The sequence below is a fragment of the Lontra canadensis genome, unplaced genomic scaffold (genome assembly GCF_010015895.1).
Source record: "Lontra canadensis isolate GAN:19392208 unplaced genomic scaffold, GSC_riverotter_1.0 scaffold109, whole genome shotgun sequence".
NCBI lineage: Eukaryota > Metazoa > Chordata > Mammalia > Carnivora > Mustelidae > Lontra > Lontra canadensis.
In genome coordinates, this window is record NW_022631103.1 from 2,101,303 (window position 1) to 2,120,302 (window position 19,000).

Here is a 19,000-nt window from a genome sequence, read left to right on the forward strand (position 1 = left end):
CCACCTCACCTGTCCTATCTGTGAAATGGGAATGATAAAAATACTTAAGTGGGTTCCCTGGAGGATTGAATTAGGTGATGTTTATCAAAAGTGTTATAAACATGCTAGGAATTTTAAGATCTACTTTGTTAGTGGTAGTAAACGAAAGGCATGGTGATTGTCTTCTGCAGAGTGATTCTAGAAACAGCAAGTGGGATCTAAATCAGAGGTCAGCTAATTTTGGTGGCCCTCTGTTTTTAATAATTAATTAAAGTATTTTAAGTATTACTGGAACTGAGCCACATCCATTCCTTCACGCACTATCTTTTCCTGCTTTCTTTCTCTCACGGTGGAGTAGATACATTGCAACGGAGACCTGGCCCACAAGGCATGGATTAGTTACAAAGAGTCTGCTGACCTCTGGGAGAAATGATCAGCATATTCTGCTTGTGCCCACTCCACTAGTGGCTTAAAACCATATTGAAAGCTTGCTGTGCCCAGTCTGGTTTCCTCCTTTGACCTCCAGATAAAATCCAGCAGCCTTCTGCATCACTACTTGGGTATCTCATGGGCATCTCAAGTGCAGCTGGAGTTCGGAAGTAAACTGCCCTCTCTCTGGTCAAGCATGCCGTCCTGTGCTGTTTAACACAGTGACTCGGCATCCGCTAGATTCCCAGATCAGGAAGGTGGGGCTCATCCTAGGTTATGTCCTCATCCTCACTTCCCATTTCCCTTCAGACTTAACCTTCTCTTGATTTCATCTTTTAAATATTTCTGGGCACCAAGCCCACCTCACCGTCCTGGCTGACCAGGCCCTCAGCTGGACCCTTCCTATCCCCTGACTGCACGAATCCCAACACTTTGGTTTGGACTTGGCTCTGAGCACTATGTATAAGAGATGGACAGATTATTTTCTGTTTTTTTTTTTTTTTTTTTTTGGTTGGTTTGTTTGTTTTATTTGCGGTTCTCTGATTTAAGGCTCTGTTCCTTCATTCTATTTAAAACTGAAATAGCAACAATAATTCCAAATACATGTATTCTGCTTTCAAAGCTTATAAAGCACTTTCATATTCATGATTTCTGATTCTGGAACAGCCTGGGGAAGGAGCGGTTATTATTAATTATCCACATGCATCCATGTGAGGGACCAGGGTATAAAGGGGTTACATGCTTGCCTAAGGTTACCTACTTTAAAACCATAATCCAGACCTAAGTCCCCGACTCTGCGCATTTTTTTCCTCTTTTTAAAAAAGATTTTGTTTTTGTTTTTGTAGATTCTTCCTCCTAAGGCATCTGAAGTTCAGCCTTCTTTTCCCTCGAACACCAGAAATCCATCAGGTAATATTTCCCATGTCTTGGGTTCCCGCTACGAAGATCGGTATTAAAAACATGACAGCGACATATTATTTATGGCAATATCCATTGTTACTAAGGGAGACAGACCAAACAATTCCCCATTGTTACAGATGCTACTTTGACTTGACAGCTGGGCAAGTCTGATAGGCAGTTTATTTACTTAGCCATTTAACCAAATAAATGTTTTCATTTTTCTTTCATCTCCTCAAAAAGCTAACATTTCGCCCTTAAAATTGCTCCAGCAACACGTCAGTGGAGTATAAATTACCTGCCATTCCCACACCAGCCATTACAATATTATTTTGGTTCTTTTTTCCTGCCCCTGCTGACCCAGTCTTTCAAAGACACATGATTCTCCCAGACGGGAGGGTAGGGGGGAGAAAACAAAATAATTGAAGATATTTCCCTTTATTGCAAAAATAGAAATGCTGTGTGAGATTGGTCCTGAAGCTTCCACCAGTGAAGACGGAGTCTGTTTGTTCCCTCTTGCTGTGGTGTGAGATGGCTTTCACTTATCAATAGATGTCCCCCCCTACCTACTAAGCATTGTGTGGGTATTTCTAATAAAAAGCAGCTGGGATAAAATGCAAGGGTGATAAGAACAAGACTCCTGCTTTCCAGCCGTATGAAGACAAAGGGGAAAAGAGAGCCATGGATGTGGCTTTCCCTGCATGGTATCCCTTCTTCAAATGTCTGGAAAGGTACTAAGGGATTGCAGTCAGGAGATTCCTGGTTGGGTGGATGAGTGTGACAGAGGCGGGAGGGTCAAATGTGGCTTGGGTTGCTAGGGATAGAAGGGCCCAGGGAGGCTCATTTGGAATTCCCTTGGGGTGGATGGGTGGGGGGGGGTCTTTGGGGATATGTCTGCGAGGCTGGCATCAGCCTGTTGGCATGGGATTCTTGAGAGGAAATCGTGATATTGCTAAGTTAAGTGTTCAAAGGGAGAAAATTGTTTCATTGTAGATTACAGTCCAGCCCTTTTGGGGTGGGAGCTATTGACTGTGACTTATAAGTCAACTGGAGACTGGTCATTTTTTGTAACGGAGAGGTGGTCTGTGAGACCCTCATGGGCATCATTCTGATTAGAGAGCTTAGTTATCAAAATTTTCTTTTCCTACTTTTTTTTTCCCTCTGAAACTGTTTTAAGGCATATTGAAAATGACCTCCAGATAAAATCCAGCAGCCTTCTGGCATCTCTACATGGAGATGCCATCTCTATCTGCAGGCATATTGCAAATTAATTATCTGAAGATAGGAAATACAGAGCAAAACCTCCCAGCCAATGGCCTGGGTCCTTATGGTATAATGCATTCCATATCAAGGCAAAATATATAAAATCTAAGGTACTGGGGAACATGTATTGAGCATGTAGGATGATGACGGTGATGCTAGGGCTGATGACAGCTACGATCTGTTGGGGGCTTTCTATGTGCCAGATGTTGTGCTCACCTCATTTTGTCCAAACAATAATCCTCTGAGGAGGACACTGTTTTTATCCTTATTTTCAAAAATAAGATAGACAATTACTATGAAATCTCATTAGGGTTTACAATTCTAAACTCAGTTTCCCTCCAGCGCCCAGATTTTTAAGCTGAGTTTTGAGCTGAGGGCTGAGTGTGTGTCTCCCTCTTAGAGACTGAATCACTATCTCTGCTAACCTAGCAGATGATATAAGCCTCTTCTAGCAGGTGAAGAAACCAAGACTCAAAAGAAATTATGGTTCTTGCCCAAGATTTCCTAGGAAAATTGGAGTTTGGATCCAAGTTCCAGGAAATCCAAGATTTCCTGGGCAAATTGGAATTTGGATCCAAGTTCCAAATTCTGAGCTCTTCTACTGTCCCATGGTCCGTCCATTTACAACTCCGCCACGGGACAGCCTGAGGCCCCAAGAAAGAGTTCGGCTTGTTTGTCTCCAGCTGAACAGGCTCATGAAGACAACTGATACATTGATCTGCAAATGGTGTAAGTCCTCTTTGTTTTCTAGAAGAGCTTCAATTTTAGGATGATGTTAGCCGTTATACTGATGAATGGCTCTTGTCGCCTCTAGTTCATTCATCAGATTTTTCAAGACAAGGTTGAGCACGTGAAATAAAACATACACAAGGGGTAGAAAACCTCTTGGGGAATCTTTCTAAGGTGTCCACCCATAATCCCCAGCTCTTCTCTTTTCGGGAACATTGACTTTGTCTTTAATTCACCAGCTTCCCAAATAGCTTTGCAAGACAGAATTTTTAGAGGGGTTGTATGTGGCTTTGCATGGCATGATGTGTTATTATATGCTGTTGTACTGATAGAAAACGTGGCAAAATATACAGTATGTTAAGTTCTTTAATCATAAAATCTATTAGCAAAATACACTTTCCAAACACTGTATTAGCTTTCAGGAACTGTCAAAATAACTTCCACGTGAACTGAGAATGATTTCGAGGCAGACTCAGAATCCATTTGTGAATCGTGAAAACTATTTACCATTTTAATGGCTCTGACCACGCTGTTCAGGACTAAAGAAGGGGAGCTCTGTGGGTAGAGCCTTGCAGTCCTACACATTTATGGAAAACAAGGAAAGTATCTGAAAATTGAACACATTTGTCAAGGAGTGACCTCCGGAATCATGCCTGGGGAACGAGGTGTACTTCTGTCTCCCGAGAAGGTTTGCTTCATCAGCTCCTCTTTCTTTTGATCAAATCAGAGGTATTGAAATTCGAGTGCCAAAAGCCACTTCTAGTGTATGTGAGTACACTTCTTTCAAAGTAGCTGGTGATGGGATCTGAAGTGGTTCGGGGGCGAGCCATACGCTGCAGCACAGGTGCAAACAGCAGAGCCTCAAGCAAATGCTACACGTCTTTGAGCTCTGAATTTCCCTTTTACGTTAGGAAGGGTGAGGGGGGTGCCTGGGCTACCGTGATCGTACATCTCTAGCCATCTAATTTCAAGCACTGCTTGGTTTTGCTTCTTGGGATGTTTGGTTGGTGACCTCTTTAGATCTGTGGAGTGTAGGCAAATGCGGTGACGCTTTGCTTAAAAGATGAAAGCATCTGGATCACACCCCAGTGAGAAGGGAATCGGGGTGGGGGGACCGTGTCCATCTTGGAAGGCTGATGCTTTCTGAAACTGAATCCATGTTGAGGAATGAGGACTGTGCCTCATTCTATCACCACCATCCACTCAGCACGTATCATTAATAAAAGAATATGACCATTCCCCACTCCTCACCCCTACCCCTACCTAGCAGTATATGTCAAAGGTCATGCATCCATGAGGAAACACAAGATGGCAAACAGCAGGCAAGGAGAGATAGTGCGAACATCAGGGATGGGCTCAGGCAAGGAGAGACGGAGCGAACATCGGGGAGGTGACTTCGGAAATGGAGGGACAAGCCAGGGGAAAGCAGAGAGCTTAAGGGTGAAGTAGATAAAAAGAACAGATACCTACCCAGACCTGTGCTATCTAGCTACCGGCCTGCGGACTTATATTATCACCACTGGGCTCCCCACTGGGCTCCCCAAATGGATCACTGTTGGATGAGGCCTGTGATCCATCAGGCTAGAACACAAGAAGATAACACTTTTTTTTTTTTTGGTCTTTTCAACAACGGAAAGCAGAAGACAGCTGGGCATAATTTCATGCATACATATAATCAGTTATTTTAAAAGGAGGCAGCAACAGCAGTTGGAGGACGCCACACCCACCCATGCAGGGCCGTGCTGAGCGACTCACGAAAGGACAACGTTTTTCAGCTGCTCATTTGATCTTCAAAAAAAAAAAACGCCCCCTAGGGCCCCATTTAGAACCTGAGGGACTGAGCCAGCATTCTTTCTTATGCGGGTTTCCTGGGCCACTGTCCATTTCACATACAGAGGTTTTAATTTTAAGGAAAAGCAGACCCAGAAAGAACAGACCGGCCACTTACAGCTTCTTGCCCTTCACTCTTGCTGGGACTTTCAAAGCCCTCTTCAAAGATGTCATCCGTGGTGGGATCGCTAGCATGGGACGCAGATGATTTGGATGGAGAGCTCTGTCGAGGGGCTGGGGTTGGAGCTACACAGAGACCAGGCACAAAGAGGGAACATCGTTAGGTGTCTGGCTGCACCTGAGTACCTCCCACCGAGACCTCGGGGATCTGGTTATGATCAAGTCAAGTCCGGCACTCTGCTTTCTATGCCGAACATCTCCCCTGTACATATTGATCTCGTCCTGTCAGACACTTGATGGGAAGGAGTGGGTGCACACGGTTGGGGCAGGTGGTGGTTCTCTAGGAATGGCCCTTGGATGGGCAGCACGAGTACCTCCGGGAACTTGTTACAGATGCCATCTTGGACCCCTGCCCCAGACTGACGAGCTCAGAAAATCTATTCATATAAATATTTGAATAAACAGATCAGAGGATAGGGATGCACGTTTTGAACACCTTCAGTTGCCATCAGACATTTTACGGATGGTATCTCTGACCCGCAAAAAGCCTCTTTGAGGTAAGAGTGATTTCAGTTTCACAGCTCAGGGAAGTGAGGTTGTGAAATTGCTCGAGGCCCTGTAGTTGGTGACTGGTTGAGGCAGGCCCCGTATCCTTACACATGGTAGGCATGCGTTGAACATGTGTTGAATGAAGAGTGCCTCCGTGACGTGGGAAAATGGGAGGAGCCGCTGGCAGCTTTATGCCTCACTCCATAAGGACATGAGTCTTCTGTCCTAGCCTTCCCACATGTTCCTCCTCTCATTTGGCCCAGAGGTTATAACAAATATGCCATTTGAAGCTATTCTTCGTTCAATAATTTCTAATTTGGCTCTGAAAACGCCAGTCACTGGCTCAGCCCCAAGTGAGGAGGTGGTGAGGCTTGATTTAGTAGCTAAATTTCGAATGGCACTGATAAGGCCCCCTCCCCTGCCATCATTGCTCAGAATTTCCAAAATCTGGCTGCTTATCAGACAGCAAGTGATTATCAAACTTGGTGAGTATCTTTTGCCTTGATGGATCTATATTTAGAAGAACGATGCTATTTGCTTGGCATTTTGTATTCACTGCATTCTCTAATGCAAATATGGCAAAATGGTGTTGGACCTATTCTTTCCTGATGAAGAAACTGCATCTCTGAGAGGTGAAGGGGCTTTTTCAGGGCCAACAGAGCCATGGAACAGGTGTGCTGAGATTTAACAGAGCTGTGTCTACACTGTCCAGCCAGCTGTGAGCGCTACTTCTACTTGACATTGGCCTTTGCTCCGCTCAAAACATTCTGAAGGTGATGCTCATGGATAAAAGGAAGTCTGTTTTGTTTTGTGAGAGGGCTATGGAACAGACTCATACTAGTGGGTTTAAGTGAGATAAGCAGTATGAGAACACCTCAGTGCTTGACAGCTGTTGAATAAGTGTTAACGTAACCGGATTTCAAATTGGGTTTGAAGTGGCTTATTGCTTCCTGAAGGCTGAGAACCCGGGCTGAGCTGCCAATCTGAGAGAGGTTGTACTGGTCCTACCTATCAGATGAAATCAATCAGAAGTATAATTAGGGGTTCATTTATGCAAGTGTTTTAGCCTTTAGAAGTTTTTTCTAGGATATCTGTATAATCTAAGAGTGGTTCTAAATTTGGGGCAGATGAAATCCTAGGGGGCATCTGGCAAAATCTGGGGTCATTTTTGACTCTCAGGACAAGGGAGAGAGGATGTGTGCTTTTGGCATCTCATGGGCAGGGGGCAGGTAGTTTGCTCAACATTCTACAAGTACAGTGCACACCCCACAACAAAGAATGATCTGGCCCCAAATATCAATAAAGCCCAGGTTGCAAAACCATGCTCTGAGACATGACAGTGGCTGAGGGGTCCCTGTTCTGTTCATTTTGATCTCTGTGACTTCTCCCAAACGTCTCCAGGCACTAGATAGATGCTACGCTAGCATCATGAGAAGTGTGTGAATGGTTTGGACCCATTTCCTGTCCTCAAGGAACTGAAACTTCCCCTTTATTTGTAGCTGGCATGCAAGCCCATTGCAAGAGAGACACACTTGTTTTCAAAAGATGCTTGCTTATTTACGCGTGGCTCTCATTCTCCCAGCATTTCATTTTTTATTCATTACTCTTCACTGAAACCCCGTGACTTAGAGCTAATAGAGATGCCCCCACTGTGGAGATCACATGGCCTGAGTGGGAGTAGCTCGTTTATACACGTAGAAGGCATTCCTTTTCAGAACTGCCTTCCGAACCTGGCTGAGATGACACTACCTAATTGTGTTAACATTAGATTTTTTGATGATTCTTGCGATTGGCCAAGCAGTGAACCCTATCACCTGTGACAGTAATGAAAATGCCAAACTCATTGTTCCACGAGACTTTTCTCTTTCCTATCAAGCGTCAAGGCCCGAGCTGAATTATTGGACATCTCTCCAAGCATATGTGAGATCAAGTGTATCTGGGTTCTGATCGGCTGTGTAGTTACGGTTTCTGGATGCTTGCAATGGAGAAGTGAGCTAGGACAGAATCACCGAATGCCTGAATTAGAAGGAGGCACACTGCCAGTCCAAGCCAAAGCAGGCCTTTTACCCATGACACAGCTGAGGTTAAGAAAAGTCACTAATTTGCCCAAAGACGCTGCTTTATAGTAGAAGAGCCAAGGCTGGGATCCTGGTCCAGGAATTCTGCACAGCATCACTCAATATGCAATTATAATGGTGAAAACAATGTTTTAAAGTCAGTGAGGTACGCAGTGTTTCATGTACCACTGAATCCTTTAACTATCCCTTAGCCTAAGATAGATGAGGAAATTGAGGCTCACAGCAGTGACTTGCCCACAGGCACAAGACTAGGAAGTGATAAATCTGTTCTCAGGGTTCGCGGTCTAGAGCTTTCTGCTTCTCTGCCATTTTTCCTCTTTGACTACCCAAAGCCTTGAGCCAAAATCTGGCTTCAGCTCCACAAGTTGGGTGAGACCTTACGGCTGCTCTGTCTCTCCCCTACGTTTTCTACTCTAATTTTTTTGTCCTTGTTCCCCTGACTTTTGAAATTCATTTTCACCATTCATTTCCATTTCAATAATCCATACCAAAATCTGTGTTTCATAAAGATGGGGTAATGAAAGAATGGGCAGATGGATGAGCAAATTAACAAAAACATAAGCAGCAGAGTGACTGGTAGAAAAATAACAGATTTGTATTTAAATCTACTGCTTTCCTCATCCTTGAACCTCACTTTCATTATTGGCCAAACAGGTCTAACAAAACCTGTAATAAGCATTATTACGAGTATAAAAGTAATAAAAACAATGTATACGAAGAAGATATGTATACTTTGTAGCTATTAGTATTATTTGTAGTAACATAAACAAGGAGGCCTCCTGAATGTGAACTGAGATGAGTTCTCGGACTCCAGAAACAAGGCATCACTCTCAGTGGATGTATGTCTCCAAAGAAGGGCACTCACGTGAATTGGTTGATGGCGTGGTAGAAGTCACAGGGGTCAAATTCAACTGGGAGATGTCAAAGTCATCACAGTCATCCGCATCCTGTGCCACCCCGACTTTGTTGAAGTAACTGGAGAAGGCCTCTGAGGTACAGGTGAGGGAGGGTTGGTCGGGTTTGCGGGAGGGCACGGGTGGAGGCTGGGCCATCTGGAAATCCTTAAACATTTCCTTCCCCATTTTCTGTCTGGGCTTCTCGGTCTGTGGACTTGACCTGGTGGAGTCACCCGTGGTTGGGATGGTTGCAAGGGGGGTGAGGGGACCTTGGAACATGGCGGCTGGCAAAGGCATAACAGTTTGTGTGGGCATGAAGGCGGCTGGCGGAAACTGCCCGGCCACAGTTGGCCAGGGCTGCTGAGTGGCAGGGAAGAGACCCGGCTGGCCCCATGCGATGGGCTGAGCCCCCGGCATCACCTGAGCGACTGGTGGCTGAGCACCCATGGCGATCTGCTGTTGGACGAGGGGCTGCTGGCCCCAGAAGGATGGGAGGACGGCGCCCATTGCAACATAACCTGGAAGGGTGAAAAATGAGAGTCAGGCACCTGGGAAAGAATTCATGGATTCAAGGGATCGGCAGAAAGATACTGAGCCACTATTACATGTCAGGCTCTGTGCTACAGACCGTGGACAAGGATGAATAAGACAAAAGTCCCTGCTCTCATGGAGCATTCCTTCTAGAGCAATGGTCAGGGGAAACCTTTCGAAGGCATTGATTTGTAGGCAGAAACTGGAATGTGGTGAGTGAGAAAGCCAGACATAAATCTGAGAGATAATAATGATATTGCTACAATCATTAAAGGTTTCTGACCCCACGGAGACTCAGGAGCTGGTGTGTCTCAGTGGAAAAGGCAGAAGACTAGGAATTGGGCACACATGGGTTTGAATCCTGCCTCCCCTTCTTGCCAGACTGATGGCGTGAGCTCTCTAAAAGTCAGGCTCTTTGATAGAAAGCCAGGTTGTAAGATCGTCATTTTAAACACTGAAGCTGTGTGTCAAAGGAAGAAGAATTAGGAGTGCTGGGGTTTTTGAGGCCTAGGTTAACACTCAGACTGATGATTCACATCTCTGGAATTTAGGGAGAGCTCCACAAGCTCTCCCAAGCTCTGCCTCTTTATCTGTAAAATGGGCACAAAATACCGTCTACCTCAGGGGCTTGGTTTAAAGGTAAACGGAGATGACGTATTTAATGTGGAGTTTTGCACCTGACACAGAATGAGCATTCAGTAAATGTTAGCAGTTAATGGGATTTGAATCAGAGAGAGCCCAGAAGGTACTTAATACCTTGCTTGGTACATAGCAGCCAAGCAATAAATGGTAGCTCCAGGTATTATCATATGTTATTTCTGTATTGTTACTATGCCAATTTTAGGTGACTGTCCACTTATGCAGGAGCCCCTCGTACAGTGGCCTAGGTTGGGTACTGTGCAACTCCAAGGGGTCTACTCACATCCGTTACCATGTTAATTGTTGGTGGTACTAATTCCTTTAAGGTGAGAATAAAATCATTTTTTAAAAGAGCACAAGTAACACTTTTCACAGTAGCAACAGTAAAACAATTTTTTCCACTTGCTACATGCCTCTAACTTCTAGGTTCAGTATTAGATGTCTCACATCCTCACAAAATCCTTGCAGGGTAGGTATGACCATCCCCTCTCCAGAGATAAGGAAACTGGTGTCCAGAGAGGTACAGTCTGTGCTTGGGGTCACGAAGCCAGCATGAAGGGGGATCAGGACCTGAACTGAGGGCACCTGTCCCCAGAGCTAGCATTCTTCCCTCCGCATGACACTGCCCCACCCCGATGGCCTACTTTGCACCATAAGTACATCTGGTCTGGTCGCCCACCTCAGGTTGCAGCTAACTGTGGGCGGGCCCAGAGAAACTCCTAGGTGCTTCCAGTGACCCCCGCCCTTCTCAGAAGGCGCTTCGGCCACACGCCTGTGCAGCTGAGCCCAGGAGACAGATGCCCAGGCCGGGCAGAGAAGAGTAGGGAGAAGCTGGCTTGATCTGACTTCCCAAAACCAGCCTTTTCATGGCTGTCAGAAGGAGTTTGCAGGTGTACGGCAGTGAAGCCAGGGAAGGAAAGTGGGTGCAGAGTATCCTAGCAACTTCCAGGGGGAAGGCAGGCAGGCAGGCGCTGTGGGGCTGATCGTGTCGTGGGTGACGTCAGGGACTCTGGAGAGCCCAGAGAAACCTCACTCATGAGGACTGCCTCACTCAGGCTTCAGCCTCAGATCCCCTGGCCCTCGACTGATGGCTAAGGAGTGGGGACAACATTCCACGTCCCGCCACTTCCTTGCGAGGTGACAGCGGGTTCCAGAGAAGCGGAGACAGGGCACCAGGGCTTCCTGCGGAAGAAGTCAGCAGTATGCCGGCCGTCCCGAACAGACCGTATCCTTCCGCGACCACGCAGCCCTAGTGCACGGAGTAGTGAAGACGCATTGGGGCTGGCATTTCAGACGGGAGAGGGGCGTGCATTGCCTCTCACCTCACACGCCACATAATAAGGCAGTGTCTTGAGCCCACCAACAGACTCAGCACTCTGTAACTGCTTTTCTCATTTTCTGATTCGCTTTGGTGGGGCCCAGTGGTTCTCAATGGAGGAGGGGGGCGGTGATCAGGACATTAGTGGGGTGTATTTTGGCTGTCAGGATAACTTGCTAGAGGGAGACACTACCCGCACTTAAGAGGCGGGTTATCCTATAATGTGTGAGACCAACGTGCACAACAAAGAATTCCCCCATGTTCTGTCTACGATTATTTGAGTATGGGCAGGACGTTGAATTACCTAGAAATTCAAAGTTTCTTTGCACAGTTTGAGTGCACTTAGTTTTTCAGGACTGTAACAACTGTGTGCCTTGAGGGCAGACTGTATTTTATTTTTGCTTGGAACACGGCCAAGAGTTGTTTACCATTTGGGAATGTTGTGGTTCCTGGCAGAAATACTTCCCATGGTGTTCGAGCGGACACAGCGTTCCTGGGTCCGTCTGCACCTGCGGGGACTCTGAAGACAGGTCTACACATCTGACCACTTCATAGGACCTCTAGTGCGGTTGCACCTGGGTATTTTCCTTATTGAAATCGATGTCTTTTTATTATAAATGAGCTTTTATAAATTTCCTCCTTGACGCATAACGATGGCATCGTATCGACTTCTAAAAAACTGTGGGTTAAGTTATATATCTATGAATTTCATTTCAGGAGTTTAAAGGAAACTTTATAAATATCTATCCTAAAAGGGGGGCACTGGGTCTGACGGGATGGACACGGATCTTTCAATGACCTCAATCCTGATGCCCGTTTTGGTGGCGGGATGGAAGGTCTCAGCCTCCAGCCAGGCTATCTTTCACTCTGCTTCCACTCCGCCCCCCTCGATGCCATCGCAGGACTGCTCCAAAATGCAAATAGAGTGCTTCACTGTCGGGAGTATAACGTCTAGATGCCCAAGCGCGGCTTCGGAGACTTCAGGGATCAGGCCCCTTCCCAGCTCTCCATGCCATTTTCCCTGGCACCTTTCCCTAGGGCAGCAGCCGTACACACAAACACCCCTCACACCGCCCCTCACTCTATCCATCTCTGCTTGTGCTTCTGCCTGGAAAGCCACCCCTACTTCACGTGGCTCCCTGAAAATCAGCTCAGCGTCACTTCTGCCGGGCGCCTTCCCTGCCCTCTGGACTCCATTGGTTCTCCTTCTCTGGGCTTCTGCAGACCCCAGTGTTCATCTCTCTGATGGCACGTGTCACACTGAGTTGTAACTGTCCCGTTATTCCGTCTTCCCTATTAGACAAGCAACCACCTGCTAGTAGGAATGCTTTATTTTCTCGTTCCCTGTCCTCTGTGTCTAGCGCCGTCTGGGACGCTACTCAGCTGCTCCATAAACGCCTGAGCCTGGAGGAAGTCTCTCTGTAAAGGTGAATGAGTCAAAGCAGAATCAATGCCTTCCCTGCACTTGGCCAAGTGAACAATTAAACTCCAAGATTGGTAAGTGCTGTGATCTCTGATGATTCTACTGTTGGTGGCAGGTTTTTCGTTCCTACTGTCTTTTTTTTTCACCCCACAAGGAACCAACAGATGGGCTGTGCACACTTTTCTGGAGAGAGCTATTAACATGTCTCCCTGGCTTCATGCCATCTGCTTCAGTCCCAAGTACAATATCCAAAAGAAAAAAAAAAAAAACAGCACAGGGTAATTGGGTATCATGTTTGGGACCTTGCAGGTCTCACTCGCTTTTTCCTTGGGGGTGGGGGTTCCTCTGCAGCCTGGGCCCTCCCCAGACCTGTGAGCTCAGGTTCTCCAGCCATGTGGCATTGGACATGCCTGATGGGACCCCTCGGTAGCCGCCTGCGGCGGAACTGGACAAGACAAGCCACTTGGTGGCTGCCACAGAAGCCACTTAGCAGCTTGATAACACTGACTCATTAATGTTCGACAGTGGAGGGAGGAGGTGCCATGGAGCATCTGTTTATGCGACAGAGTTCAGATCAATCATAAATCTCCTTGCTGCGAAGTGAAAAGGAACACCTGCATTACTGCCTCGCAGTTAGATCTCGAAGGAGGCTTGGAAATTGCAGTTTATAACCAGATGCTTGCAGCTGGGGATACCTTATTATCTGAATTTTAAAAAGTAAACTAAAATGTGAGAAAAACACTGACATTTAAGGGACTCCCCCAACACATAAATGCAGAATTTGTATGGTAATGCTTATTTACGTGATCCCATCCATCCATCCATCCATTCATTTGAAAAGAGCCCTACTGGGTGTGAAGCACTGTTTCAGTCTCTGCAGATGCAGTAAAGAACAAAACATTAAAGAAAAAAATTCCTTGCCCTCGTGGAGCTTACACGGATCCTCACAACGAGCCTCTGTGTAGTTGGTATCGGTATTTCTTTACTCTGTGTCTGAGATACTGCAGCGGGCGGAGAGGATGGCTTGAGGCAGCGACCACAGGACACAGTGGGGGGAGTGAGGAGAGCCAGAGCTCCTAATGGACAAGCTAGCAAACATCTGTTGACTGCTTACTTACAGAAACACCGCCAGGCACTGTTTTAAATGTTCCACTATGTGTATTAACTCATGCAGTCATCCGACCAGCTCTATGCGGTGGAATGACCATCCCCATTTTACAGATAAGCTCCCTGAGGCTCAGAAGAGATTCAGCAGAGCGTGACACAGTTGGCTAGTGGCAGCGTCTGTATTTAATCCTAGTACATTCTCTAAGCCCCCAGGCCGGCTCAGCCATGCGCAGTTAAGAGGCCAAAGATCTAAACTTCATTACACGGGTGTCTTTCTAAATATTCCAGAAAGGTTAAAGGAAAAAAATATAGGTCAGACAAGACATTTTCTTCTACTTTAAAAACAAGAGTCATGACGATAGTAACAGTAACAACAGTAACAGTAACAGTAACAGTAACAGTAACAATAGTAACAACAGTAACAACAAGAGCCGCCTTTGCTGATGGAAGCCTCTACGGGGTGCCAGCAGATTTCAAGGTGCTTCACTTTGTTTTCCCATTCAATTCTCATGATATTATTGCAAAGGAAGTATTATTTTCGATTCGTTTATAAAGATTCAGAAACTCTGGGGGTGCCTGGGTGGCTCAGTGGGTTAAGCCTCTGCCTTCGGCTCAGGTCATGATCTCAAGGTCCTGGGATCGAGCCCCGCATGGGGCTCTCTGCTCAGCAGGGAGCAGGCTCTCTCTGCCTGCCTCTCTGCCTCCTTGTGATCTCTGTCAAGTAAATAAATAAAATCTTAAAAAAAAAAAGATTCAAAAACTCTGGCTCTGGCAGGTTAAGTAATTTGCTCAGGAGTTTAAAATGTCCACAGACAAGCTCAGATTCAAACCCAGTGCACTGGATGCAAAATCTCCCAGGGGTCCATCGGTACCGCTGTTCGTGTCCCTGGCTCTCCACCCCTGGCTGGACAACTGGGAACAGGTAGATGGCGCTTTAGTGTCTGCAGAGATTTTTAGAGCCTGTTCAAGGAGGAAAAAAAAGGCTGCTGGCTGACCACTCCCTGAAGTCCACTTTTGTTCCTCAGCCTAACTGATGCAGAAGCAGGCACCTGGCGAAGCAAAAATGTGTTCACTGAAATTAATTTTACACTTCCATTCTAAACACAGAGGTTGTGGAGGTAACCTACTGGTAATCTACCGATTTTTTTCTTTAGCAGCTGAAGAAACTGAATCTGGACATGAAGTGGCTTTTGTCTGTAGTTTGCAACACAGCTGGTCAACTAGCAAGACTGAACCCAGGTCTTCAAGTCTTGATGTGACCCAGGCTCAGGAGAAGGCCCAGAGCGGTGGTGTGAGTGGCATGGGCAGGTCCTTGGGTGCTTTTACTCACGTTAGGGCCGGGAGCCACGTGACTGTGTCACCCGCATTGACAGAGAAGGAGATGGAGACTCTTTGCCTAGAGTACGCTTCACCTGGACACCTTCCTGGCTTCCTGCCTCACCCCTTCTCATCTGCTCACAGCTCACCTTGGCACGTGTCCCTCGTGACCACAATCTCCATTTACACTTGTCCTCCACCTGTGCTGAGGCCCCCGCACTCCACTCTGCATTTTCTTCTGGCCACACCACTTACCGTTTGCAGACATATTACAGAAATTCGTTATTTTTATGTTGTTGCCTGTCTCCCCAGTAGAAGGGAAGCTCTCTGAGGACAGGACCCATGTCTGTTGTATTCATGGACCTAGAACAGGGCCCGACTCGTGTGGGCACTCAGTGAATATTTATGCAAGGAACACATCAGCAAGCTGCTAAGTTTGGGGTCTCGAGTTCCCATGACCTGGCCCAGGACATCTTCACGGGTCAGATAATTAGGGCAAAGCATGGGTAGTCTCAAGGCAGGAAGGTGATACATTTCTGAAAGAAAACTGTTATTCTTCTTTATTTATTTTATTTTTGACGCGGGCTGATCCCAGGACCCTGGGATCATGACCTGAGCTGAAGGCAGACGTTTAATGACCGAGCCACCCAGGACCCCCTGATATTTTTCTTTAAAAGACCGTATTCTATCACACTATTCTCAAGGAAATTTTAATATCCATCTTAGGTAAGGAAGACTAGTCATCACCACTGTCCCATTTTAGGGATGGGTAAAACAGATCTGGCTGGGAAGCTTAGCAATGAAATGTCTGGGTTTCTTGCAGATTCTAAAGTGTTAGAGTCAATGGCTACCGATCTCTGTTGCTTCTGAAAATTCTTAGTGATCTCTGGGCTCGTGGGGAATAATTTTAACTACTTCAGAACAGAGTACGAATTTTTACTTCACTTCAAATAACAGCAGGGTTCATATTTGGTGGCAAGAATTTGCTTCTAACATTATGTAATGAAAATTAATTTTTTATAAAAAAAAATGCCAGAAGATGTGTAATTGAAAATATTCAGGCTTGGGTCACCTGGGTGACTCAATCGGTTAAGCGTTGGGGACTCCTAATTTCAGCTCAGGTCCTGATCTCGGGTGTTGTGAGACTGAGCCCCACGTCGTCGGATACCACGCTCAGCAGACAGTCTGCTTGATGATTCTTTCCCTCTCCCTCTGCCCCCCTCCCCCTGCTTGCATGTGCACACTCTCTCTCCCTCAAATAAATACATACATAAAATTGAAAAAAGAAAATATTCAGGCTCCCCTGGCTGTATATAAGAATAAGATAGAAAGATGAAGCCACAGATTTTCAAATATGTAGCTAAAGAAAGAGAACAGTCTTTAAGGCTCTCATGTATGTAAAGAGCAGAATACCACCTGTGGCCACATCCCAAGCAGAGTAGCCCGGCTATGTGGAGTGCTTGATGCCATGGAAATAAGTTATATGTATTTACCCTGCTGTAAAAGTATATATTTATATATATATATATGCTGTAAAAGTATATATTTATATACTTTATAAAAAATATATATTTAACAGATGCTTGGAAAACAGAACAAAAACCTTCAAAATCACTAAGAGCCCCATTACCTTCCTAATTCACTCTTAGCAATCTGCTCTCTCCCCTTAGCATCTTAGAGAACCTCCCCATTCTTGAGTCTCTACCAAAGGAGGCAGACACGTCCTATCAATCAGATCTCCAGAGGTCTGTGGAGGGCTCCTGTCCCCCACTTGCCATCCTCCCTTCCTCTGGCTGAGATGGACAGGAGGAAATGAACTTGCGTTGAACATGGCATGGTCAGGTATGGCCTGGGCTCCCTGAAGCTGTGAACTGAGTGCCCTAGAATCTTGACCTTTCCAGGTGAAAGACACGCCCAAATCCCAGCCTACAGCGTCCCACAGATTTGTAAACACTCCCCCACCTCCCAGTGGTGGCTTCTCCATGTCATCTGAAGAGTCACGAGGAGAGGCTGGTGGCTCCACAGGTGTCTGGCGTAATTGGACAGCTGGTTCAAGTCAACCCTTTCTCTCCCCTGGCGGGCAGAGGCCGAAGGAAGGGAAGCAGGTGGAGGACAGCTTACCTGAGGGTACAGCAGCAGTGCCGAAAGGTACAGAACTAAACATGTCTGCACTCGCCGGGAGTGTCTGAGATGAAGACGGGATAAAGGCATCACCTGGAGTTGCAGGAGTCTGTCAGACAGAAAGAGGCAGAGGGAGTGTGAGGCTGCTGGGAGACCTGGCTCAGCACTCATTCAGGATGGGAGGCAGCAGGTGCACGAAGTAAGGGAGGCGTGCTGCCAAAGCCAGCCACAGTCCAAGCCACAGATGTGGTGGGAAGCCCACGAGCTGGCTGTAGACACTGACCATAGAACAGGAGACATGATACCTACCTTTAGAGCAGCTGTGATCATGAAGGGAGATCATGCATTTATATCACTTAGTACCAGGCTGAGGCACGTTAGCAGGTGCTCAGCAAACAGGGACCAGTATCAAGACTCTTTGGTTTGAGCCCCTGCCCCTTGGGGGTGTTATTCCAGCCATCAAATTATGCCATGATATGTGGTTTTCAGCCTTTAGAGGTGGTCAGCTGAAACTCACACGCACCCGTGCAGGGCCTACTGCGAGCCTAGCTCAGGGCTTGTCACGTAAGATGTGGTAAATAAAGAGCCTGACTAAGTGCACCAACAAAGCTTAGCGACTAGAGCAGAGACCCTTGCCTCCTGGTGCCTCCCAGAATTCTGCCTGAATCTTTACGTGCAAAGAAAAAGAAATATTTTCAAGTAGATGATAAAAAAACACGAAGCCTGAGGATCAGGGAATGCGACATGTCCAGCCCATGCTGGGATCTGAGAGAGGTCTGTTGAAGGAACTGGTGGGTCAGGTGAGGGGTACTGAAATAAATCCGGAAGACGGGAGGGATACTGAGGGGTATCCTTGATGCTCAACCCTGAGCATCAGTACTTGGGTTTGTAAAGGCCCACACCCATTCACAACAGGCTTTTGCCTACAAAGTATGTCTATTTGATGCCATAATACCCTTATTTTTCTTTTCCCCTTGGAATAGACTGGGGCAAGCAATTAATCCCGAAACCATGGCAATTAGACAAGGCCATTTTTAGACCAGCAGCATGCGGGAGGAATGGCATTGTTCTGGGGTTTATTAAATACCCATTTGGACTGCCCTTGGGTTCAGGGCCAGAAACACAGCTGTGCGCTGCTGCATTAAGCACTTTTAAACACAATCGACGCGGATCTGTTTTCCCCATGTGACCCTGGGGGAGCCCCATGCCCCCTCTGGGCCTCAGTTTGCTCATCTGTAAAATAAAGGGGATGGGTCAGAAGGTCTCTTCAGGCCTTTCGAGCTCCACAGCTGGAGTTTCTCAGTGTCCAAGATGCAGCTGTGACCCCCGGGACAGAGGAGAGAAAGAGACTGGTTAGAGCCACCCCAGCTTCTCCGGAGACAGGAGCTGCTTTCTGCACAGTCAGATCTGCTCAGGACATCAGGTGTCAGGAGCAGGGCAGCTGTGTCTAGAGCCCCTGGTGGCAGCTGTGGGCAGTAAAGTCTCGTGCCATCTGTTCCCAGGGTTGAGGTTACAGCCTTTCCTCTGGGAGGCGCATCTCGCCAATGAACCCGAGCAGGATCCCTAGGTCTGCAGGACCTCGCAAAGCCCAGAGGCGCGCCCCCTTCCCAGCACCTTCTGCAGGTACAAGTGCAGCACCCTGCTCTCTATGCGTCCCCCAACTCCGGGGAATGGGCAGGGGAGGACCTGGAGGGACCATCTCCATTCTGTTCTTTTCTGTGGCCTTTGAATGCAACCAGTTCTCAAAGCACTGGGATTCAATTTTGCTTCGGGT

The 19,000-nt window shown here is 46.8% G+C and overlaps 1 protein-coding gene across 6 annotated transcripts in view; it reads right to left on the minus strand.

Moving 5' to 3' along the window:
• The window catches only part of DAB1 (DAB adaptor protein 1), a 784,414-nt gene that overhangs the window by 6,820 nt on the left and 758,594 nt on the right, over positions 1-19,000 (minus strand). For 5 of the 6 annotated variants that reach the window (XM_032839738.1, XM_032839734.1, XM_032839739.1 and 2 more), the window contains 4 exons: positions 17,227-17,335; positions 8,740-9,288; positions 5,246-5,373; positions 4,768-4,878 (listed from right to left, as the gene is read on the minus strand). In XM_032839738.1, the coding sequence (XP_032695629.1) occupies positions 4,783-4,878; positions 5,246-5,373; positions 8,740-9,288; positions 17,227-17,335 (882 nt within the window). In that variant the 3' untranslated portion in view covers positions 4,768-4,782. The remainder of the gene's footprint in view (positions 1-4,767; positions 4,879-5,245; positions 5,374-8,739; positions 9,289-17,226; positions 17,336-19,000) is intronic. The other variant, XM_032839737.1, reaches the window with a different exon arrangement.